The 24,959-nt window shown below is 40.0% G+C and overlaps 1 protein-coding gene across 2 annotated transcripts in view; it reads left to right on the top strand.

Moving 5' to 3' along the window:
• IQGAP1 (IQ motif containing GTPase activating protein 1) overlaps positions 1-24,959 on the top strand; it is a 129,294-nt gene that overhangs the window by 56,536 nt on the left and 47,799 nt on the right. For both annotated transcript variants that reach the window (XM_065906373.1, XM_065906374.1), the window contains 7 exons: positions 7,514-7,670; positions 9,415-9,492; positions 13,889-13,965; positions 19,533-19,600; positions 20,673-20,786; positions 21,573-21,751; positions 22,767-22,851. In XM_065906373.1, coding sequence (XP_065762445.1) covers positions 7,514-7,670; positions 9,415-9,492; positions 13,889-13,965; positions 19,533-19,600; positions 20,673-20,786; positions 21,573-21,751; positions 22,767-22,851 — 758 coding nt within the window. The remainder of the gene's footprint in view (positions 1-7,513; positions 7,671-9,414; positions 9,493-13,888; positions 13,966-19,532; positions 19,601-20,672; positions 20,787-21,572; positions 21,752-22,766; positions 22,852-24,959) is intronic.

The raw sequence follows: 24,959 nt of genomic DNA, 5'->3' as shown, positions 1-24,959 counted from the left end.
TTAACTCTGTATGTGGTTATCTCTCTTAACCCTCACAGTCGTCCTGTGAGGTAGGTGCTGTTCTCTTCTTGAGGCACCCTTGAAGGAACTGGAATCATCTTACTGGCAGAAGTGTCAGCATGTGGCTCATCATATGAGAGGAAAGGAGGAAAAGCACACATGTTTTTAAAATACCCGGCCATGCCCTGTGCTTAAGCCCTGCATTTCACATGTAATCTTATTTAAGCCTCAACAATAGACCTATCCGGAAAGTATTGTTATTCCCTTTTAACAAATGAAGAAATTGGGTAAGTGACTTTGGTCTTGATGAGTAACAGAGACAAGATATAAATCCAGGTCTTTAAAAGTCCCTGGCTGTGTCTGGACACATTATATTTTAATTCCATATGTTGTCTTGCTCCATAAGGCAGCTTAGGGTGCTCATGGAGAGCTGATGCTGGCTTAGTAAAAAGCTTTTTGGCTACTAGAATCCTGAGATGAAATGGGTTAATAACTTGAATGTGTGATTCCACGTCAACATCAGTGATCAGGGGTCAGCCTGGATGCTCATATACTTGAGCTCACTCAGTCCTGTCCGACTCTTTGAGACCCTGTGGACTGTATCCTGCAAAGCTGCTTTGTCCATGGGATTCCCCAGGGAAGAATACTGGAGTAGGATTTTCTAATCCAGGAAATCTTCCCAACCCAGAGATTGAACCCGCCTCTCTTGTGCCTCCTCACTTGCAGGTGGATTCTTTACCACTGAGCCACCGCAGAGTCAGTTCACAGCATGATTTGACCAAGATGTTTTGGGGGTATTCAGGCGCTAAAATGAGGGAGGGAGTGGGAGGTGAGAGGGGAGTGGAGGAGTTAGGGCAGACCGGAAGGGTTTTAATGAGCCTTCCAACCGTGAAATTCTATGAATAGTAAGATAGTTTTCAACATGAGAGTTGGTAACATGAGAATTGTGTTGGCCAATGACTTTTCTTTTGTGCATAGATTTTATTTATTTATTCATTCAGTTAATTTTTGTTTTTTTTGGCCTCCCTGCAAGGCTTGTGGGATCATAGTTTCCCAGCAGGAGTCCACCCTGTGCCCCTTGCATTGAAAGCGTGTAGTCTTAACAGGTGGACTGCCAAGGAAGTCCCAAATTTATTTTATTTTATTTTATTTTTAGATTTCAGCTTTATTTAGGTATAAGTAGCATATAAAATTGTAGGACTTTGAAAGCAAGTACATTGTGGTGATGTGATGTATGTATACGTTGTGAAAGGATTTCCTCCATCTAGTTAACATATCCATCACCTCACATGTTTATCTTTTTCTTTCTTTTTTGGTGAGAACATTTAAATTTCTGCTTTCTTTCAGTTATACAACACAGTTATCAAGTATAGTCACTGTGTTTTATGTTAGATCCTCAGACCCTATTCATCTTACAGGTGTAAGTTTGCATCCTTTTACCAATCTCTCCCTATTTTCTCCAGGCCTTACCACCTGGCAAGCACTAAAGTGTGACTTTATTTATTTATTTTATTAGATTCCACGTGTGATTGATACCATATGGTATTTTTTTTTCCTTTTGGTTTATTTTACTTTGCACGCTGCCCTCAAGGTCCGTCCATGTTGTCACAAGTGGCAGGATTTCCTTCATTTTCATGGCTGAATAATATTTCTTTGTATGTATGTGCATACCTGATGCTGGGAAAGATTGAAGGCAGAAGGAGAAGGGGACAACAGAGGATGAGACGGTTGGATGGCATCACCAACTCAATGGACATGAACTTGAGCAAACTTTGGGAGATGGTGAAGGACAGGGAAGCCTGGTGTGCTGCAGTCCATGGGGTCACAAAGAGTCGGACACAAGTGACTGAAAGCAACAACAGTCCATATATCATAACCTCTTTATCCGTTCACGCATTCGTGAGTCCTTGGCTTGTTTCCACATCTTGGCTGTTGTGAATTAGTGTCGTGATGATTGTGAGAGTGCAAATATATTTTCGATATCCTGTCTTCATTTCATTTGGACATACAGTCATCCCTCTGTATCTGCAGGTTCAGCATCTATGGATTCAGTCAACTGTGGATTGAAAATATCCAGGGAAAAAATAATTCTGAAAAGTTCCAAAAAGCAAAACTTGAATTTGCTGCTTGGCAGCAATTATTTACATAGCATTTACAATGTATCAGGTATTATAAGTAATCTACAGATGATTTAAAGTATATGGGGAGGGTGTGCTTAGGTTGTATGCAAATACTACGACATTTTATATACAGGAGTTGAGCATCCTCGGATTTGGGGTTTTACCCGAGTCCAAGATTTAGGTCCTGTAACCACCCTGTTAATACCCAGGGAGTATACCCAGCGGTGGGACTGCTGGATGAAAGGCAGTTCTCTTCTTAATTTTTTGAGGAACATCCATATTGCCTCCATAGTGGCTGTACCAATTTATATTCCCACTGTTGACTGGAAAAAAAAAGTGCAATCTGAAAGTTGAGAATTATGTTTTATTCGGCTGACTTAAACCCGATAGACAGCCTCTCAGATAGCTCGGAAGGACTGTTTCAAAGAGGTAAGGGAGGAGCCAGGAAAAAATGAGAGTTTTTTGGAAAAAAAACCCAAAATGCTTAGGTAGTCGGAACATCATAAGATTACTGCTATCAACACCACCACCACCACCCAGACATCTCAAGTTAACAAATTTAGTGCTTTTCTACATATGGGAAGATGCAGGAGTCTGAGCTTATTGAAATTATTCCTTCTTTTTTTTTGGTGGTACACTGTGCACCGTGTTGGGTCTTAGTTCCCCAACCAGAAATCGAACCTGTGGTTCCCTGCATTGGAATCACAAAGTCTTATCCACTGCACCACCAGGGAAGTCCAAAATTATTTGTTTGATATGCAGCCTATCTAGAGCCAGTATCCATTTTTTTTCTGTCTTGAATCCCCTCAGAATACACCGTTGAGGGTGGATGTAGGGGCCGCTGGCTTGGTGGCAGGCAACCCGTTTTCCTCCATCCTGAACTCCCCTTAGGGTGTGCCATCGGGTGCGGCCGTGGTGGCCGATGGCCTGATGGCCTCAGCATTCTTTGTTTACTGCAGTGGCGATGATTGACACTCCTTGTCTACACCACCAGCAGTGCACAAGGGTGTCTTCAGATCCTCACCAACACTTGTTTTCTCTTGTCTTTTTGATGGTAGCCATTCTAACAGGTGTGAGGTGATATCTCATTGTGATTTTGATTTGCATTTCCTTGATGATTTAATGATGCAGAGCATCTTTTCACTTACCTATTTGCCATTTGTATGCCTTTGGAAACTATTCAGTTCCTCTAAAAATTGGTTTGTTTGTTTTTTTCCTTTTTTTTGCTGTTGAGTTATTGAGTTCTTCACATATTTTGGATATTAACCCCTTATCAGATATATGATTTGCGTTGCCTTTTCATTTTGTTGATGGTTTCCTTTGCTGTGCAGCAGAAGCTTTTTAGTTTCACGTAATCCTCCTTGTTCATTTTTACTTTTGATGTCTTTGCTTTTGGTGTCAAACACTCCAAAAAAATTGTCTCCTACACTGATACCAAGGAGCTTACCTTCTATGTTTTCTTAAAGGGGTTTTACAGTTTCAGATTTACAGTGTTCAAGTCTTTAATCCATTTTGAGTTGATTTTTTTTGTGTCTGGCATAAGATCGGTATCAATGCATAGATTTATTCTAAAGTGAACTTATACAGTTAAATACAGTTAAATGTTTTATAAGGAAGCTTTGTGTCTGAGCTGAGAAATGCTGGTGGACTTACAGTTAAGCTGAAATATTTAAAACCCTATTAAGTGGACAAAACGTGCAGAGATTCCAGTCTTTTTCCTGCATGGGAGAGTTGCAGCTCTGTCCTGTTTAGATGGCTCTGTGGAGCTTAGCCCTGTTAGGCTTCTGGGGTGATGTGATAAGAGCAATAATGGTTTTATTGCTAGTTTAGAAGTTTAGAAGGATTCTAATCCTAATTTAGAAGGATTCTAAACTAGGAATCAGGGTCCTCTTATCCCACGTTTTTCACTAACTAGCAGGTAACCTTGGGTAGGCCTTAATTCTTATTTGTAAAACAAGAGGGTTGTGCAAATTGGTACAACCTTGGGGTGAGCTTATGGTCAATAACGTCTTTTGTTTCAGAGTTAAACTTCTAAGATCTTTCCGAAGCAATTAATTATAAATACAGAAGAATATTGTGTACAAAGATGTTCCTTGGAGAATTATTTAACAGTTGAAAACATTTAGAAATGTTATAAATATCCAACATAGGTGACTGATTAAGCACTTAGAGTTTTAATGTGACTCAGGGTGTTCAGAGACATCGAAAATATTCATAAAATAATGAGAAAGGTCTTGTAGTTTTCTATAATGGGTGTGTGTTACACTGGGAGGAAGAACCCAAAGGGATTTGTCCTAACAGCTCCTTGCTCTTGCGTTTTGTGGTTCTTTGAATTAGTGTCAGAGGGGGAATCTCAGATGGGCTGGAGAGGACAGGTGGGTTTGTTGTATCTCCTCAGAATTATAGTAGAACTCAAACTGCTGCTGTGATTAAAAATGATAGTAATATAGCACGTCACTTAATATTCTTAATTTTCCAAAATAATTTGGTCCTCATTTAGCTAACTTTATGCTTATAAACAAACCAGATGATACTTTTGCTGTGGAGCAGAGTTTAGAATGAGGGATGAGCCACGCAGGGAACTGGCGTGCAGATAGGGGCTTGTTTAGAGACACTTGTATGCTTCGCCTGTTTCTTCTAGCTCCTGCTCTCTGCTTTATCTTTTGTGGCCAGGTCACAGGTGACTTTTCTTCTGGCCTGACAGTTGTGTGGCATGCAGGGCATTCAGCTCCACCAGGAAGCTTGCGAGTCTTGTCATTAGTTGGGACTGTTTTAGAGCGGTCAGACGAGAGGAGACAGAGAAGGGTTGTGGGGGGCGTGGCTGTGGTCCCCCGTTTTAATGTGATTGTAATCTAGTCTCGGAGAGGAGAGCCTCCTGAGCCCTGGTTGCTGGCTCTGATGCAAGGCAAAAGGACTAGTGTGCTGTTTGTCCACAGTCTTCTCCATTTTGAGAGGAAAATGTTACTTTTTCTTTACACCCTTATGTGGTAAAGGGCTGTGTTTGGCTTCGAGTTATTCCAGGTTTGTCCCTGTTAATGAGAACACAAGTTAGACTGCCCCCCGAGAGCAGGGGTTGCCAGGAGCTGTTTGCTGGATCCTTTTTAGCAGTAAAACATTGGAGGGATGATTATTTCTGATGACTACAGCTCTTTTTCATACCATGAACCTATGTTCTTCCCCACATTGCCCTCCTGGTCTTTAGGCTGTTGGAGAAGCATAGTTTGGATTTTATAGTTGTTACAAAATTGGTATCTAGTTACTGTGGCGACTCTCTTGGAAAATTCATTTGTTTCTTCTTTTTCCCCTCCTGACATTTCAATTCTACTATGTAAAAGAAAAGCCAGAGGAGAAAATACAATACCATTGGATATAGGAAGTAACCAAAAAATTCTCTTGCCCATTCATCTGTCCAACTAATATTTATTTGAGTACCAACTTAGTGTCAGACAGTGTGCTGTCTTGAGTTAGAAACAGAATAGTCTTGAAAGAGGATGAATAACTATTCTATAGAGCTTGAGAAAAGCAGGGCCACTGTTGCTTTCCCTTATTATTTTTTTTAAAGATTCTGAGTGGTACTCTAAGTTTGAAAAGATGGAATACAAGAAATTTTATTTATCTTTTAATTTAAGCTTTATGTATCCATTGATGTTATAAACGCTTAATTTTTATGTTGTCTCATTTGTCAATAAATCTAATTTTTACTTCAGTCTGCTGTATCTTTGTTCTTTTATGTTTTTCACTTGGCTTTTCAAATATTTAGCACTAGTGAAATAGACCAGGCATCATATATTGGTCCTCTTCCCACCCCACCATCTTTGTTCTTTTGTGTTTTTCATTTGGGCTTTTCAAATATTTGGCACTAGTGAAATAGACCAGGCATCATATAGTGGTCCTCTTTCTACCCTACCTGCTCCCCTGGTGTGGTGAAGAACATGGGGATAACAATAGCCTTGTAAAGTTTGAGTAGCATAATTTTAAATTAAAGGTTTTCAATATGGAGTCAATAAAATCTCTGAAATTATAAACTTAAGTATGTGTACATTTTTGAGGGGAGGTCTATAGCTTTCCTTCCATATTCCAAGGATTCTATGACTCAAAAAAAAAAAAAAAAGTTTAAAATCATCGCCCTGAATGGCAATTACCTACATTTCTATTGGTAGAAAATGTGTGAAGTAAATTTTGCTTTGTTTTATCTTGAATGTGAAAGTGTTGCTCTGTCAAGTGGATCTGTGAGCCCACGGACTGTAGCCCACCAGACTCCTCTGTCCATGGAATTTGCCAGACAAGAATACTAGAGTGGGTTGCCATTCCCTTCTCTAGGAGATCTTTCTGACCTAGGGATTGAACCCAGGTCTCCTGCATTGCAGGCAGATTCTTTACCATCTGAGCCACGAGGGTTTTATCTTGGGCTTCCTTGAATTCTTATAAGAGGAATCTGAGGTGGACAGTATAGTTTTCTTTTCCTTTCTAACTTCTTCTCCTCTCTTAAAAAAACATTTGTAAGGTTCATTTGTACTGGTTCCATTGGAATTTCCTAAAGTATTTTAGGTGAGATGATTGACTGTTTTGGTAACCCCCAAACACCTTTAAAATCTGAACCTAGAAATTCACTGTTGATGCTGAATTCTCAAACCAGAAGAGAACTTCATCTACAAATTTAAGTTTCTGAGCAGCTGAGAGATGGTGGCTTCAGTTACAAAAGATTTTTCTTAGGAATTCTTCAGGAGCAACTGAAGGAGTGAGGGAGAGGGTCTGGGCTGAGCTTCGTGGGCAGTGAGGACCTGGAAGCCAGCTGGCATCTTGTTGCAGGAGAGAAAAGAAGGGCAAAGAGGGCGTCATTTATACTCAGGAATTTCCCTCAGTTCCTGGCTCCTGAGATGTGACTGGGCGAGGACAAGGATGAGTATGAAACCTAATCTTTTTTTTGTTAAATAATTTTGTTTATTTATTTTTGTCTGTGTTGGATCTTCACTGCTGCACGGGCTTTTCTTAGTTGCAGCAAGTGGGGAGCTACTCTCTAATTGCTGCACGGGTTTCTCTCATTGCAGTGACTTCTCTTGTTGCAGAACTTGGGCTCTAGGGTGCTCGGTTTTCAGTAATTGCAGCTCCTGGGCTCTAGAGCACAGGCTCAGTAGTTGTGGGGCACAGGCTCAGTCACTCAGAGTCATGTGGAATCTTCCCAGATCAGGGATCAAACCCTGTCTCCTGCATTGGCAGGTGGATTCTTTAACCACTTAGCCACCAGGGAAGCCCCTGAAATTGAATCTTCAAAGAGTGTTACCTATGTTTGATATAAACTTGTCCAAGGAGAGTGGAAATTGAGCTTGAGATCTCCAAGGAGAGTGTTCAGACCTTCCCTCTCTTTTTCTCAAGGCCTCTCTCCTTCTGTGCAGGTGGATGGAAGCATGCCTTGGGGAAGATCTGCCTCCCACCACGGAACTGGAAGAGGGGCTTAGGAATGGGGTCTACCTTGCCAAACTGGGAAACTTCTTCTCCCCTAAAGTGGTGTCGCTGAAGAAGATCTATGACCGAGAGCAGACCAGATACAAGGTGAGTCCTTCCCTGTTTGGTGCTTCAGTTTCCATAAGTCAGAGAGAGTTTAGCATCCTTTATCCCATGAAAGAGTTACTGAGAAATATGTGGAAATGTCTTTTTTCCAGCAAAATAAAATGCCTGGCAGAGTGGAGAAAGTTCAGTGCAAAGTCAAGATATAGTAGTAAAAGAATCTGAGCTGACCATATTCCTGGTGCAATTCTAATGAGTAATTTGTATAGAGAAATTTTCATGGTCCTTAATGAGGTTTTTATTTCTTAGAAGGCAGAGGAAATAACTAGGGAAATTACTACTTTAATTTTAACCAAACTCTGAGATTTGTTGACAAATTGAAAGCATTAACAACTTTGGAGGGAAGAAAATCACCTCGTGATATTAAAGTTTAAGATAAGTAGGAAAGTGATCTGATTTCAGGAAATTGAGATGAGTGTTTGATTCTTGCAGTCCTCAAAAAGAGGATGACCTTAAGTAAGTTGGGATGTTGACAAGGACCAAATTCCATTGCCTACAGAATTTCTGTGGGAAGCTTTCCTAAGAGCTCTTATCTAGAAAAGGGTAAGTGTAGAAGATAGTGGAAGATTGCAAAACCAAGAGCAAATGTATGAAGGGTCAACTGTCAGAACTGGGTCAGAGCTCAGGATTAAGAATGAAGACAGAATCAAGAGAGATTTTGTTTTATGTTTAAATTCGAAGGAAAACAAGGAAAATATAGATCTTAAGCCAAAATTAACATCCCAAGTAGAAACTTTCCCTCATCGAAAAGCAAAGACTTGGGACTTCTCTGCTTGTCCAAGAGTTAAGACTCTGTGCTTCCACTGAAGGGGATGTGGGTTCAATCCCTGGTCGGGGAGCTAAGCTCCCACACACGGCACAGTGCAATCAAAAAATAAATAAAGAATATGCTAACCTCATTTAAAAATTTTTAAAAAAGCAAAGATTTATATGTGGAGTGTTAACTAAGTAGTTATTCTGAAGATACTTCCTGAGTTGTTCTGTCAAGAGTCTACAAAATGTGTGCAGAACAGATAGACGTGAGAGGCCTGGAGATTGCAGCAGCAGTAAAAGCAATTAGCCTACTCTTCTACCTGCCTTGAGAGTAAGCCTTCCTAAAAAAACAACAGGTGCAGAGGTTCAGAGGGGGAAGTTTGTATGTGAAGTATGAGAAAACCTCACTTTGGGAGTATCTTCTACCAGCCAGACACCACATTGAGTGTTTTATGTACATTTTCTCAGTTAATCTTTCTGACAGACATAAAGTAGATGTTAAAGATGGGTAACAGTGTCAGTCACTAAGTCATGGCCAGCTCTTTATGACCCTGTGGACTGTATAGCCCGCCAGGCTACTCTGTCCATGGGATTTCCCAGGCAAGGATACTGGAGTGGGTTGCCATTTCCTTCTCCATGAAAGATGGGGAAACTCAGACTCAAAAGGGTGAAGAGATTTGCCCAGTGTCACCAAGAGATGGCTGCATCAGGAACAGAATCCAGAATAATTGAATTCCCAAGACCATGTTCTGTTGAGCACACTGTACTCAGAAGATTCACCAGATGGTTCTTCACTGAGAAGAGCTGAGATGTGAGTTTGGCTTCTAGGGATTAGAATGTGAACATATGCTGGAGATAGACCTTAAGTTTAAGGGGACCATGCGAAGTCTCAGAGAAGCTTTTACAAGGAGAGTTTTTGTTTAGTATTTGCTTCAGTATTGCCAAACAGTGCCTAATGGTCTTTTATTTGTTCTAGGCAACTGGCCTTCACTTCAGACATACTGATAATGTGATTCAGTGGTTGAATGCCATGGGCGAGATTGGATTGCCTAAGGTAATTTAATGTGATACTCACGGTTCTGGCTTAGTTCTGGCTGTTTTGGCATAACAGTTTTCATTCAACATATAAAACTATCCTCAATTGGTGTTTTATATATATGTGTGTGTGTGTGTAATTTTTTTTTTCTTTTTTAAATGCTAAAGGATCTCTCCAGTTTGTTTTAGGAATTGGCTTTGTTCTTTTTCTTTTATATTTCTCATCCCTGCTTCACCTTACCCTAGAGAAATTCCCTATGATGTCCTTTACTTTTACTACACCAAATTATAAACGTTAAAATTCTCACACCATGAGGGAATTCCTTGGTGGTCCAGTGGTTAGGACTCAGGACATTCAGGTTCAATCCCTTTTGGGGAACTAAGATCCTACAAGCCTTGAGGTATAGCCAGGAAAAAAAAATCACGTGCCATGAAATTCACCATTTTAATGTACACAATTCAGTGGATTTTATTTGTTCACAGAATTGCTACATCCAGGTCTGACTTTAGGAAACATAAGGAAATATTTTAGAAACATCATTTTCCAGCTTTTGAATAATTAAATCTGTGCAGAGTATGAAGGGTTTATTTTATGTTTCAGATTGTGTAGGCCATATAAATGATGTTTACTTCTTGTATCTGGTCTTGGCGATGGCTGTAGTTTGTGTTTATGACAGCTTTACTGAGGTATAATTGATGACAGAAAAGTGACACATATTTAATTTTTACATCTTGAGTTTGGAATGATGGCTGTAACTTTTTTTTTTGGCTGCATGGAGTCTTCGTTGCTGCCTTCGAGCTTTCTCTCGTTGCAGAGTGCAGGCTCTAGGCGTGAGGGCTTCAGTAGTTGCGGCACGGGGGCTCAGACGTTGGAGCTCCCGGGCTCTAGAGCACGGGCTCGGTAGTTGTGGCACACGGGCTTAGGTGCTCTGTGATAGGCAGAATCTTCCCGGCCAGAGATCAAGCCAGAGTCCAGTGCATCGGCAGGCAGGTTCTTGGCCTTGCCACCAGGAACGCCCGTGGCGGTACCTCTGATACGGGAGGAGCATCTTTGAGCACTTTTGCTCATGTGTTTGCTTGGTGCTGCTCTTGGTGAAATTGCCATCTCAATGGGCTGCATCTCCCAGGCTGGCAAGCCTTGCAGTTGCCCAGCTTTGAGACTGAAGGAAGAGCCCAGAGACAGCAACAGAGACATCCCTGGTTTATTGGATAGGGGATCTTTCATGTCTGGAGCAAGGCTCTGGAGTGACAACCTGCCGTGGGCTGCAGAGAGCAGGCAGAATAATGGCAGCAGTCTTTGCTGTTGGTGGTGGAGCTGGGGGGTTGTTTCCCACTTACTTTGGCCCAGGGCAAGCAGCAGGGGGTCATGTCCCTCTTGGTCACTCGGGCAGAAGTCTTCCCTTCAATAAACTAGCATCGTGGAACTGCTCTGATATAAAGATTAGAATAGTCACTAGCATTTGGTGATCAAGGTGTACAGTTAAAAGGGAATGTCAGTCATATGACTAGGATATAGGTGAAGCACGGACTTGTTGAGCAGGCGATGTACAGAAAGCAAGAGAATCACTGTCCTGGGTGGTGATCATACAACTAGCTACCCAGTCCTGTCTTGAATAGCCAGAGAGGCCATGATGTAGTATCACTGTTAGAGGCAAGGACAGCTTTTATTCCCCCACCCCGACCATCCTTTGACTTAAGAATTCTTCTTCTAGGAATTTATCCCCACCCACACCCCACCAGCTAAAAAAAAAAAAAAAGAAAGAAAAAAAATTAGACAAGCAGGAAAAAAATAGTATATGTAAGGCTTTTCAGCATTGCTTATGATGTAAAAAATTGATAGCAAACCACATGTTCTTTCACTCTGGGTATTAACCATGTTACAGCCCGTCAAATACTACTGCTGCCGTTAAAAAAGGATGATGTCAATCTGTATATCTAACTGTGATGCGTTAAGTGAAAAATAAAATCAGGCTAAGATTATACAAGTTTGTGTTCTGGCTTAGATGAGGTCGTGATTTTTGTCTAAAAATAGAGTGTTCTTGGGAAAAATCCACAGACAGAAATAGTTTTCATTTCTGTGTGATGGAGTTAAGGGGTGGTTTTCATTCTCTATACTTTCCTGTGGAGTCTAAATTTTTGTAACCAAAGAAAGATTCAAAAGAAATGTAGAGTATCAGAAGGTGGCTGAAGCCACTGGGAAATGAGCATTTGGCATTTCGTGGAGTGTTCTGCTCACTGTCGCACACATACCTGTTGAATTGAGTTTAACTCAGAGCTACGTCTTGACTGAAGACTAGCTTGTGTCCTCTTTTGTTCCAAGCAAAGTGCTGAAGCTCTCTTCCCTGCACTGTACGTTCAAGAATTAAGTCCCACACATGTCAGGAAATGCAATACTTCACGTTCTTAGAGCCACCAGGCCTTTCTGTGCACCTGTAACTTCCTGTTCCTGTCTTTTGTATAGTACGCCCAATGGGCAGTGGCAGTTTAGCCTTTTTGAATGATACTAAGAGCTTTATTAATAATTGCTCTTGCTAATAGTATTTTTACTACAAAAATGCCTTTTTAATAATTTAATTTTATTACCATTTTTGTTTACTCACAGTAGTGCCTTGTCCTGAACCACAAACAGAATTCCCCAAAGGCTGTCAGGACAATTGGAGAAGGGAATGGCAACCCACTCCAGTGGGCTACAGTCCATGGGGTCGCAAAGAGTCGGACACAACTGAAGTGACTGAGCACATGGCTATTAGCCTTGCTCTGTAGGATTTAAGTCCAGAAGATTTTTGAGTAATGTAGACTAAAGATGCTTAGCCTAAAAAAATGTGTTTTTGCCCGTAATATAATGTGTGATCAATAATTGACAATACCTATATAGTATTTTTTAAAACTTATTTATTTTTAGTTGGATGATGATTGATTTACAGTATTGTGTTGGTTTCTGCCATATATCAACACATGTATAGTTTTACTGGGATGTCTTTCCTAATCTCTTTATGTGGTACATACAAACTAATTATAGAGACTTAATATGATAGTTTTTCTGTTTTTATCCATTTGACTCTTCATTATAATTGGTGCTGTTGGCCATCTTCTCTATGAAACATGTTATTGTTTTTGCTTTTTAAAATTGTTTTTAATCTGCCTAATAGTCCTCTGTTTTCTTCAGCTTTCCTGCCTTCTGTATCCTAGTGGGCATTCCTTAAGATGCAGTTCTGTTTTTAGCTACATTCTCCCATTCTCATGGTTTCAGTTGTTTTGAAGACTCTTTGCTTTATGATAAACAGTGTCTTCAATTGGCTACTAGACATTTCTCTGTGGATAGCTTTCTGTTGCTTGGAATGTCTCATATCTAAAACTAACCCTGCCCTTTCTCCCTGGTGACCTTCTCCTCTGTTTAAGTGGCACCGTGTCGTCACTTTCCCAGTCACCCAGGCTCAGCCTTGGCGTTCCCGTGACTCCCGAGCACAGCCCTTTCCCCAGCCTTCCTCAGTCGTTTGCAGCGTCTGCTTTATCTGCTGAAGCAACCTCCCGGCTTGGTTTCTCCAGCTTCAGTCTCCACTGTTCACTGTGTTCTGTGTCTTGTCTGCAGTCAGATCTTCCTGAGGCTCCGTTTTTAGCTTTGGCTTTGAAGCTAGGACTTCTCTGAGGCCTGCGTATCAAGTTCAAACTGGTCTGACTGTCAAAAGTCCTCATAATCTGTCTCTGTCCTACCTAACCAACCTTGTTTTTCTATTACTTTCTGAAATGGATTCTGTAATATTTGGGGGGAAGGATGACTGATTTTGACCTTGTTTTTCACTGTTCAGGGGAAGACATTTTAGTCTTAGGAAATGAGCATATAAAATTTTAAAAATTATTAAAAGAGATGATTCTGGTACATCCCGTCTCTCTTTTGGTGCACAGTTCTTTCTTATTGGGAGCCATAGGTATTGTGGGAGCGGTGGTGGTGCTCAGTCGTGTCCGACTCTGCAACCCCATGGACTGCAGCAAGCCAGGCTTCCCTGTCTTTCACTGTCTCCGGGAGTTTGCTCAGATTCATGTCCACTGAGTCAGTGATGCTATCTAACCACCTCATCCTCTGCTGCCGCCCCCTTCTCCTTTTGCCTTCAGTCTTTCTCAGCATCAGGGTCTTTTCCAGTGAGTCAGCTCTTAGCGTCAGGAGGCCAAAGCATTAGAGCTTCAGCGTCCAATGAATTCCTTCCAGTGAATATTCAGGGTTGATTCCTACATTAGTAAGGTTGATTCCTTACATTGCTTATGATGAATTGTCTGTTCACCCTAATGAAGTTATTTGTGAAACACTGATGATCTTTTTAAATTGTCCAAAGTTTTACTTGTTTTACTCATGACTGGTGAATGATTAACTGAAACCCAGTGGATGCATACCTGACTCTACTTCTTTTATTTCTCCTTAGATTTTTTATCCAGAAACTACAGATATCTATGATCGAAAGAACATGCCAAGATGTATCTACTGTATTCATGCACTGAGGTAATCAGATTTTCTTGGTAGAATAAGCAGTATATAGATATAGAGCACAGATTGGTAGTTGCCAGAGGTGGGGATTTGGGAGTGGGTGAAATGAGTGAAGGTGGTCAAAAGGTACAAACTCCCTGTTGTAAAATAAACAGGTCCTGGGAATGTAAGGTACATCATGGTGACTATAGTTAATAATACTGTATTATGTATTTGAAAGTGGCTAAGAGAGTAGATCTTAAAAGTTCTCATTACAAGAAAAAAATTCGTAATTATGTGTGGTGATGGAAGTTAACTAGACTTACTGTGGTGATCATCTTATGCTGTACATCTGAAATTAATGTAACATTATTATGTCAGCCATATCTCTCTGAACTATGCATTTCACTTGATATAGCCCCTCTTTTAAATTAAAATCTCTTAAAATTATAAAAAACTATATATATTTGAAAATTTAACTGTTTACCATTTTGTTTCAACCTGATAAACTGAATTACAAAATATACTGTGTCTTTTTTTTAAACTCTTTATTCAGTATTGGGAGTATAGCCAGTTAACAATGTTGTGACAGTTTTAGGTGCATATGGAAGGGTCTCAGCCATATGTATACATGTATCTATTCTCCCTCAAACCTCCCTCCCATCCAGCCCACCACATAACATTGAGCAGAGTTCCCTGTGCTGTATATACAGTAGGTCCTTGTTGGTTACCCATTTTAAATATAGCAGTGTGTACACGTCCATCCCAAACTCCCTAACTATACCTTCCCCCTGTCTTTCCACCCCAGCAACCTTAAGTTTGTTCTCTAAGTTTGTGAGTCTTTCTGAACATAATACTCTATGTCTTGATACTGATTGGTAGCATAGTACCAGCAATTATCAAATGATTGATTGATAATTTGTTTAGTTATCTAGGACCTTGAAAGACATTTATTCCTTAAATAATTTTTATGACAATGCAAATATAATAAATAAGAACTGAAACAAGGTATAATTTTTTTCTCAGTTTCATAGTAAATTTGGAAGATGACTTAATTTCAGGTCCTCAGCCCTTAGAAGGAACACAGTACTAAACTGGAGGGAGGAGGTGGTATGTCTGGAGGGAGGGTGGGATGGGAAGGGAGGAGGGTAGGTGCTAGTAGTCTAGTATTTCAGGGTGGCTCAGATTTGCTGGTTGGCCATAGGACTAAACCAGAAGGTGATACAAGTGGGTGAGTATAAGAAAGAACATTGAGTATGAGATTTTCTTTTTTTTTCCGCTTGCGCTGTTCTTTTTATATCACATCCTGTATATGCACCTAATGTGTTCCAGACCCTGGGTATCACTGAAATCAGAGTGAAACCTGTAAAAGAGAATGTAACTGAGGGCTGGTAGACCTCTTGTGTGGACTGATAGACACATTAACCCCCTCAGAGTTTCCCTCCCTAGACTCTCTACCTTCTGGTACATCTGTTATGCTGCACTCAGAGCTGTCTTTCCAAAACAGCCTTCATCTTACCAAACACTCCATAAAATGCTTTGATGATTCCATTGTAGTGTCACCTCTAGCCATTCCCTCCTGTGTATCTGTCCTCTAGTATCTCATGCCTTTGGTTCTGCTGTTTCCTCTGCCTGAAATGCCCCTTTCTCCCTGGTTTAACCTGTGCTCTTCCCCGGGTGCCACCTCAGAATGCTGCCATAAGTATCTTCTCTTACTTTTTCCTTCTGAAGCAGAGTCAGCTACTTACCATCTCTGTGCTCCTCTAGCGTTTTGGAGCAAAGCTCTCACTCCGCTTATCTTACTTGTTGCATTGTCCTCTGGTTACTGTTTGTGCTTGGCTCTCTTGTGGACTCCTTAGGAGCAAGAAGTATTTTCTTTGTTCTTTATCCTTGTGTTGTTAGTATTTAGATGCCTAGTATATAACCACAGTAAATGTGCTAGTGTCCAAATTATACATTATAACAAATCTCCCTTCCTTTCTCCAGCCCAAGGGGATAATTTGTACCTGTCAGTGAAAAAGGAAATGGCAGTTTGTCTTTATGGAAGGGCTCTTCATGTTTGTCTCTACTTATCCAGTCAAGTTTCAGTTCAGTTCTCATTTTCTTGGTGAAGTTTCTCCAATAATGACAGCTTTTTACCTTTTTCTAAGCCTCTGGATTTTTTTGTTTTTTTTGTGTGTTTAGTTATATATTCCTTCTTTCATATCTTTTCTCCCTATTATATTTATTAGCATCTTAGGGACAGAAATCATGCCTTACTTTTTTTTTCTCTCAAAGGTACATAGCATAATGTTGGACTAACAATGGTAAAATGAGAATTTAAAAACATTGTTTAGGAATAGGTGACAAATCAGAGAGTTTTCAGAATGTAGCCATTTCAGATGTATATGTCTGAGCTAAAATCAGATTGATTCTAAGTGTTGTGGTTGGCTCAGTGTTCCATGAGGTCTGTCAGTGTTGATGGTCTTGTGAAGGCGGTACCCACCGTGGATATCTGAAGTTGGCAGGCAGAGAAGCTAAGCTGGCAGAGTTCCTCTCTGCTAGTTCTGTAGCTACTGCTCTCTGCCATGTAACCTGGGTCGCAGGCTGTCACATCCCTTGAAGAGAGACTGAAGAGCTAACTGTGCTTTTCTCATGATGGAATCAGAATGAGAAAGGGAGGAAGCCTGCTATTGTTCTCCATTTCTCTTCAATAGGCAGTTCGTGCTTAGAAAGTATATACACAGCAGTGTGTCCTGGTTGGTGATTTACAATCTCTTTCCTCGCTTACAGTGTTTTTCCTGAGGGGTGGGTTGGCCACTCTTGATAATATGTAGGAAGTGTTTCTGAGTGCTTGAGGCTCTTGTTTACCCTCATAGGACAGTGTTCAAGGCAGCTCCCTCACTTCACCTACCTGTTTTGGGTGAGGCACTGTTTCCCTTTAGGATCAACAGTGATAAAGAAGCATTATCTCCTTGTTTTCCCCCCTTCTTGCCATCTGTATTTTTCCCCCCAAGTCTTGACTGGCATTATTCCAGAGATAGTTACTGTACTTCAGTCAGACTAAGTTACACTTGTAGTTTACACTCCACTCTCAGATGAGACCCTACTTCTCCATTATTCCAGGTGTATTTGTATACTTCCTTTCCATTCCCCACTCGCATGCTTTATCTTTTTAAGAATTCAGTTTGGGGTTAAATTGGCCCATTATCCTTTATCTTAAATTAAAAAAAAAAATGCTAAAAACTCTTGTGAGTTTTGGTTCAGTTCAAACTCATTTGTTGGCAAGATCTGATCAGTATTAATTGAGATTACTTAGAATGTATATCTACTTAATGTGATTATTCAGATGTTTCTCTGCAGAAAAGGTAATGTATTTGGTTAGCGGTGCTTCCCCAAGACTTGTTGGGGGTGTTTTATTTTGCTGCATACATTGTACAACTTTTCTGAGAAATCCTAAATTAATATTTGGCCCAGAGAATTTAGGTAAGGGATGTGGGCCTGTACTAGGTTGTGTTTCCTCAACAGCTGCTGTGTTTAAGAGCATTTGTTAGTAATCTTTGAGATTAGCATAGTGACTTCTTTCATAGGTTACTCTACAATCATTGATTTGTATTCCCTGGTGGCTCAGACGGTAAAGCGTCTGCCTGCAATGTGGGAGACCCGGGTTCGATCCCTGGGTTGGGAAGATCCCCTGGAGAAGGAAATGGCAAACCACTCCAGTACTCTTGCCTAGAAAATTCCATGGATGGAGGAGCTTGGTGGGCTACAGTCCATAGGGGTCGCAAAGAGTGGACACAGTTGAGCAACTTCACTTTCACAGTCATTGATGATAATCAGCATCCAGATGGGCTGACACAGCTTCTTCTCCTCATTGCTGTAGAGTATAACTTAAATAGGAAAAAAATGAAAAGAAATCTGAACTCAATTACAGGCTGATTGTGATAGGTAGCTGATAGCTTATTTGTGAAAGCAAGCACAGGAGGCCAGGAACAAAAACTGAAAGTGATGTTTAGTATTAGGAATTTTAAGTTTTAGCTGTGAGGTTAAGTGCTTTCGAGGCTGGATAAGAGGACCCAAGTGGCCATTAGGATTCCATTTATAGCTCCATCATGTCCTTAAAATATTCCTAATAATTAAAATGAGATAAAAGCAAGATAATGCCCATCTGCTTTCGGCTTCCCTTCTCTGCTTTTTACAGCAACTGGTGATAGCACTGTGACGCCTTTGATTACCATTGAAGACCTTAGGAACTCACTCTTTTGGGGCTGTGAAAGGAACACGCTCAAGCTTTTGTTGAAGTGTGGCAACCACTTTCTTGTTCTACAGTAGAAATAAAAGAGGAAGAAGCTTCTGGAGAAAAATATCTTTACTATTTTAGAATGCAGATGGAACATCCTATGCAGGGAAAGTCTTTGAAGAAGCATATTACTTGTCCAGAAAGTCATTAGCTCTTTGACTATGGAAACTGTATTGAATAATGTAAAATCTTTGGAGAGAGGAACTTTATTTCCATCTCGAGCATTTTATTCTAAAGAAAAGCCTGTAATTGCAGACATATGATTTGTATTTGTACTTACCTGAGAAAATGATTGGTTACTGTGGATGTGTATATACTAATGTGTTTTCAGAATACTTGATTTTTTCAAGATTATGCATTTGGGTTTATCTTATACAGTTTGGATGCTGATCAGTTTTGTGAATGCAGTGTACATGATACATATTTGTATTTAGATAGCATTGAGATGTAGAGATTATCTGCAAATGCTATAGGCTACTCTGTTGAGTTTCTGTGGTTTGTTTCTTAGATATTTTTTATTTCCTCTCTTATTACTAGGCTGTCAATGTCTTGCTCATGTTAATCCCTGTGGAGTGGTTTTCTGATCTCTTCTAATTTATTCTGAGCTGGTAGAGCCTTAGTCTATGGTTAATCTGATTCATGTTTATAGACATCCATCCATCTGTGAAATATTGATTATTATTTATTAATATATGTCAGGCTCTGGGTAGGCACTGGTAAACAAGACTTTTATTAACCCTGACTTCATGGGACTTAGAGTCTAGGAGAATTTTATTTAAAGAATAAAGATTTATGATATATACTTTATGTAAAACTCTTAAAGTACTTGAATTAAACTTTTCCATCAGTAATATGAATTCAGCTTAAATAAGATTTGCTATCTGAGTCATTTTCATGAGACTTTTCTAAAATGTCTTTTTACTTAAAATGTACTGATCACAAAAAAATTAAAAAAACTTACTGATCACAGGAAGTTAAACAGAAATGAAGAGACTTCACTTACCTTTTTTATATTGACATTTGTATTAATGTCTGTTTGCTTATTGGATTTGTCCTGTAGCTAGGACTTAAACTTGTGTCTCCTGATTCCCAGCCCAGTGCTTTTTGCATTACATTATGTGACTTTTAAGGACCTCCTTGTTATATAAAACTAAAAGAAGGCTCTGAGATTAAGTATCATAGCTGCTGAGTGTAATATGGCAGAGTCCTGGGAGTCTCCCTGTTCAGAATGCTTCTGTTCTTTATGCTGGTTTTCCCGTTTGACTTTAGAGCAGCAGAACATCCAGCTGGGAGATCTGACTCTTTTGCGTATTTTGTCTTCTAGTTTGTACCTGTTCAAACTAGGCCTGGCTCCTCAGATTCAAGACCTGTATGGAAAGGTTGACTTCACAGGTAAGAAGTTCCAGACCTGGCAGGAAGTGCTTGATTTATGTGGAAATAGCCTGGAGAGTCAACTGTACCAATCTTAAAGATGTGGGGCTTTAAAAACACTGTGCCAGCAGTGATTAAAACAAAAAAGCACAAGGAACCTGCTTCTCCCGGTATGGTGGAAGGAACACGAAACGGGATTTCAGGCTCTGTTCTCTCAGTTATGACATGGGTGTGGTTGAGAAGTCTGTGTTTTCTTATATGTAAATTAGAATATTAACATCTAATATTAAATGTTCACGTACAGTGAGAAAAACTTTGTGACAGTCTTTCCCCTTCCCTTCCAGTGAGCATCATTTGTAGGCAAACGAAGGTGGGGGGGTGGGTGGTGAGATGATACAAAGATGGCAATTTACTAATTTTAAAACTTTACTTTATTTGGGTGGGTGTTTCTGTGTATATTTGCTATAGTCAAATCCTTGAAGAGATGGGGGCTAGGGGAGAAAAAGAACAGGGAGAATATTGGTGAAGGGTAAAATAGACTCAAATCTTTTTCAACTGGTGATTATTTTATAGGCTTTGGAGCTTTAAAAATTGGTAATACAGCTTTTATCTGTGATATTTTTTCTTCCAGAGAAGTTGTTCCTCAGACTTGGGGCAAGGGCCAAACCTTAACATGTTGTTTTCTGTATCATTTGGCTTCTGGCCTTAGACACAAAATTGTTTAATAGTAGCTAGTGACTTGGATTCACTTCTTGTTTGAGGTTCCTTTAAAGTTGCTCTATTCATAAGTTCATTAGAGGAAATGCCATTAGTAGCAGTTTGGGAAAACTATTCTCTATAGAGCCAGTCTCATGTTACGGTTATTTCTGATGCTCGTGATAGTACTGATAATAATTGTGTGTCTATTGAATGCATGTTATATACCAGATATTAGGTTAAGTGCTTTCCATGTGTTAATATTATCTTATTTAAATCCTTATAACAATCCTAAGAGTTAGAAGTCATTTTATCCAGTACATTTTGTGTTTAAGGAATCTGTTTCCTTCTAAGTTCTGAAAAGGTGCTTACCTTTGGTCTTAATTCTTTCCTGTAGAAGAAGAAATCAACAACATGAAGATTGAACTGGAGAAGTATGGGATTCAGATGCCTGCCTTTAGCAAGATCGGGGGTATTCTGGCTAATGAGCTGTCAGTGGATGAAGCCGCATGTAAGAAGAGAGTGATTTCGTGGGTTCAAGTGGAGTTGTTGCTACTGCTTTCAATGATTAATACTATAATGGTGGTCTTGGACATGAGGAATTTTGCCAGCAAGTGTCTAGTGGCTCAGACAGTAAAGACAGAGTCTGCTTGCAATGCAGGAGATCCCAGTTCGATCCCTGGGTTGGGAAGATCCCCTGGAGAAGGGAATGGCAACCCACTTCAGTATTCTTGCTTGGAGAATCCCCCTGGACAGAAGAGCCTGCTGGGCTACCGTCCATGGGGTTGCAAAGAGTCAAACATGACTGAGCGACTAACATTTACTTCTTTCTTTAGGTCAGTAGATACAGTTTCAGACACTGCTATACAGTTGTTTATGCTGTTATTTGGAAATAAGTGAGAAAAAATCAAATAGTTTTGATTAAAATAAAAGCACTAGAAAGCAAATTCTACATTTCAATGCCTTTTTTAGTTTCTTATCTTCTAATGGTGTTTACATGATAATTAAGGGTGAACATTACCAGAACAAATGCTCACATGCTCCCTGCAAAGTCCCTTACAAATGTTTTCCCCATAAGATTCCAGATTGAGCATTTCAGACATGGATGATAGGCAGAGCTGTGACTTTGTGTGTTAGGGAAAAGACAGGGCTCACAAGATCTGGGGATTCCTCTAACCCCTCTGTCTATGAAAAGCAGCCTCTGTCTTTGCTGGGGGATTGCTGTGTTTGAATGTGTAATGTACATCCTTTACTTTATATAACCTTAGTGTTCTGTGTTTTGAATTCTTTTTTTCAGTACATGCAGCTGTTATTGCCATTAACGAAGCTATTGACCACAGAATTCCAGCTGACACCTTCACAGCTTTGAAAAATCCCAATGCCATGCTTGTGAATCTTGAAGAATGTTTGGCCTCTACCTACCAGGATGTACTTTACCAGGCCAAACAGGACAAAATGGCAAATGCTAAAAACAGGGTAAAAATGGAACATTTGCTCTTTTTAATTGATTTATAGGGGCTTCCGTGGTAGCTCAGCTGGTAAAGAATCTGCCTGCAATGCAGGAGACCCCGGTTCGATTCCTGCATTGGGAAGATCTGCTGGAGAAGGGATAGGCTACCCACTCCAGTATTCTCAGGCTTCCCTGGTCGCCCAGCTGGTAAAGAATCTGCCTGCAATGTGGGAGACCTGGGTTTGATTGCTGGGTTGGGAAGATTCCCTGGAGAAGGGAAGGGCTACCCACTCCCGTATTCTGGCCTGGAGAATTCCATGGACTGTATAGTCCATGGGGGTCACAAAGAGTCAAACACAACTGAGCAACTTTCACTTTTCACAACTGATTTACAGTCTTTCATTATTTAATATGACTCCATTTTAAAGATCAGTTTTATTGAGATAGTAATCGATGTATAATAAAACCCACCCATGTAAAGTGTACAGTTTGATGAGTTTTGACCAGTGTATACAGATATGTGACCACCACCTGCAAAGTTCCCATATCTCCCTTTCAAAGTCAACCTCTACTGCCTCCCTCTGTCCACCCCTGACCCCGACAACTCCAGGTCTATTTTCTATCACTTTAGCTTATCTTTTTTGGAATTTTATATAAATGAAATGGAGTTACCAATGTGTAGTCTTTCAGTATTAGATTATATTTTGACATCTACTTTCTTCTCGAATTGTGTGCAAACCTGTGAGAGGCTCTGAGATCTAGTCTGAGACAAGGGTTCAGGCTCCCAGATGAGCAGGGCAGGGTTCACCAGGGTCTCCTTCTGCCTGATTCTGGAAGAACCTCTTGAGCTTGTTATTTATGATTGGATCTCCTTTTTTATGTTTTTGGTCACAATCTTGTAACTTTGTTCTTTATTAAGGATTTTAAGCTACACCCTTTCTTGCTCTTGACTCTGTCGTGGTGGGGGAGGAACACACATGTATTTCTTTGGTCTTCCTAGAGACTTCAGCTAATTTAACTACACCTTTTATTCATCTTCAGACAGAAAGCTCAGAGAGAGAACGGGACGTTTATGAGGAACTGCTCACTCAAGCTGAAATTCAAGGCAATATAAATAAAGTCAACTGTAAGTATGTGCCCCCATCAGGCCCCTAAAGGAATGTCACTGAATAATGTGCCTGTGGATCTGTTCATGGTTTAAGTTTATATCAGGCATTTGTGGGTTTGCTTAGGAACTATTGCATGTTTACTGTCTTTTGTGTTCATGTGTCTTCTCTTTGGGCTACCATTGTCCTCAGGCAGCACGTCCCCCGCCCCCTGCCCCCTGCTCTTCTGTTGTAACTCACGGACTGGAGTTTTGGGCTGCAGTTTCACTCTTGTCACCCTGTGTTAGACACTTAAATCTGAAGAGGGATTTTATTGTCCTATTTTTAAAGTAATAATAGTTTTGTTTTTCTTTTAAAGAACAATACAAGTTATCCAGAAATGAGCCACAAATAAAAAATTAGACTCCTAAGAATAACCATGCTTGTTATTTTTAACTTATCCTTCAGAACATATATTTAAATAGAAATGAGGCTGTCCTGTTCATCTTGATTTTTGTGTATGTGTTATACACTTTTGAAAAATTAATTTTTTTTCTGAAAAATTAATTTCTTGAATTAATTTAGTCTCTCTTCTGCAAAAGAACCTGCATCAGTTTCTTTTTTTTTTTTTTTCCTGCATCAGTTTCTTATTACTTGCCAGATAAAACGCTGTTCCCTGGCCTCGTGGAGCTATTTATGCACTGTTTGATGCATGCAACTCTCTGTAGAAACTCATGTGCCTAATCATCTCCCACGTTCATTGTGTTCATTTTATGACTCATGAAGAGTGGCTCTGGAGTTGTGCAGACCTGGGGTTTGATCTCTTGCCCTTGTATTAATCACTGTGGGAACTGGGCACCTGTGACACAGAGTCATTATACACGTGATGAGATAATATATGTAAATTGGCTCATATTTAGTAAGCACTCAATAACATTATCATTACTGTTGTTAATCATGTAACTGCCCCACTGTAATGCCCTCACGCCTCATCTCTTACCTCATCCAAATTATACCCATCATTCAAGATTCAGCTCAGTTCTCACCTCAGTGCATATCCTAGCTCACAATATACTTGCCTTTCACATCTTCTACAGCATCTGTATGCTTAACCACATAATTTTGTATTTAATTCTCTGTTGTCTTAAGTGCTTGTTCTTTGTTTTTTACATCTATATAGACTTAAACTTGAGTTTGCTTATGAATTCTGCTTCTTTTTAAATCCTCATAATTCCTAGCTTAGGGTTAGAGTCACCGACAGAACTAAAAAACCTTGTTTAATTCAACCAGACTTGACCTTGATCTTATTTTGATCAAGATAATAATAGTAGTAATAGTCATCAGGGTCCTCTCTGTTCTTTGGAGATCTTAATTTCTCACTTGCACTAATGCTCTGAATAACTGGTGAGAATTTATAGATTTTATCCACTCGTTATGGTAGAGAGTTCTAAATCCTGACCAGGAGTCTGTGTATTCTGTTCCGTTCTGGTTCATTTAGGATAATAGCTTTCTGAATAGAGCTGTAGTTCCATTCACGTATGGGTGATTGGTTGTGCTGTATCTGTATGAATACTGCTTTAGTCAGCAAGTATAAACCAGAATGTCCTTGCACTTAGTTCTCTCTGTCGAAGAAAGTCCAGCACATTTCCTGCTGCATACACTGCATAAAAGACTCTTATTTACTACGGGACTTTTCTCTACTGTGTTGTTTGGGGCCTTTATTGCTATACCTGGCTGATTATGTTAGAGTTAGTTATAAACTCATAAGGAAAGAAACGTATGTGTGTATTTTGAAAGTGTTCCATGCATATTGTTCTTATGTGGTCAGAGGAGCAAAATAGTAAAAATTCCCTCAGATATGTTTCAGTGAGGAAGGTAGGCAAATGCATAATTTCAGGGCAACTTGGCTAGAACCATTCAGTGAGTAATTTCAAGGCAACCAGAGACGTGTGAAATACAGTCATAGAATAGAGAAAGATTGATGACTTTTCCTCAAGGTTTGTACATGACCCTTCACTGGGGTTCTTAGGGGAGGTAAGGAGGTGAGGATAAGGCAGAATTCTCAATAGAGGGACAATCTTATCCTAACAGTAGGGAAAGTCAGAGACAAGGGAAAGTTGGAAGACAGAGGGACTTTAGGTCCCAAGAA

The sequence above is a fragment of the Muntiacus reevesi genome, chromosome 15 (genome assembly GCF_963930625.1).
Source record: "Muntiacus reevesi chromosome 15, mMunRee1.1, whole genome shotgun sequence".
Lineage (NCBI taxonomy): Eukaryota > Metazoa > Chordata > Mammalia > Artiodactyla > Cervidae > Muntiacus > Muntiacus reevesi.
The sequence above is the reverse complement of the archived record's forward strand: the minus strand, read 5'-3'. Positions and strand labels throughout refer to the sequence as shown.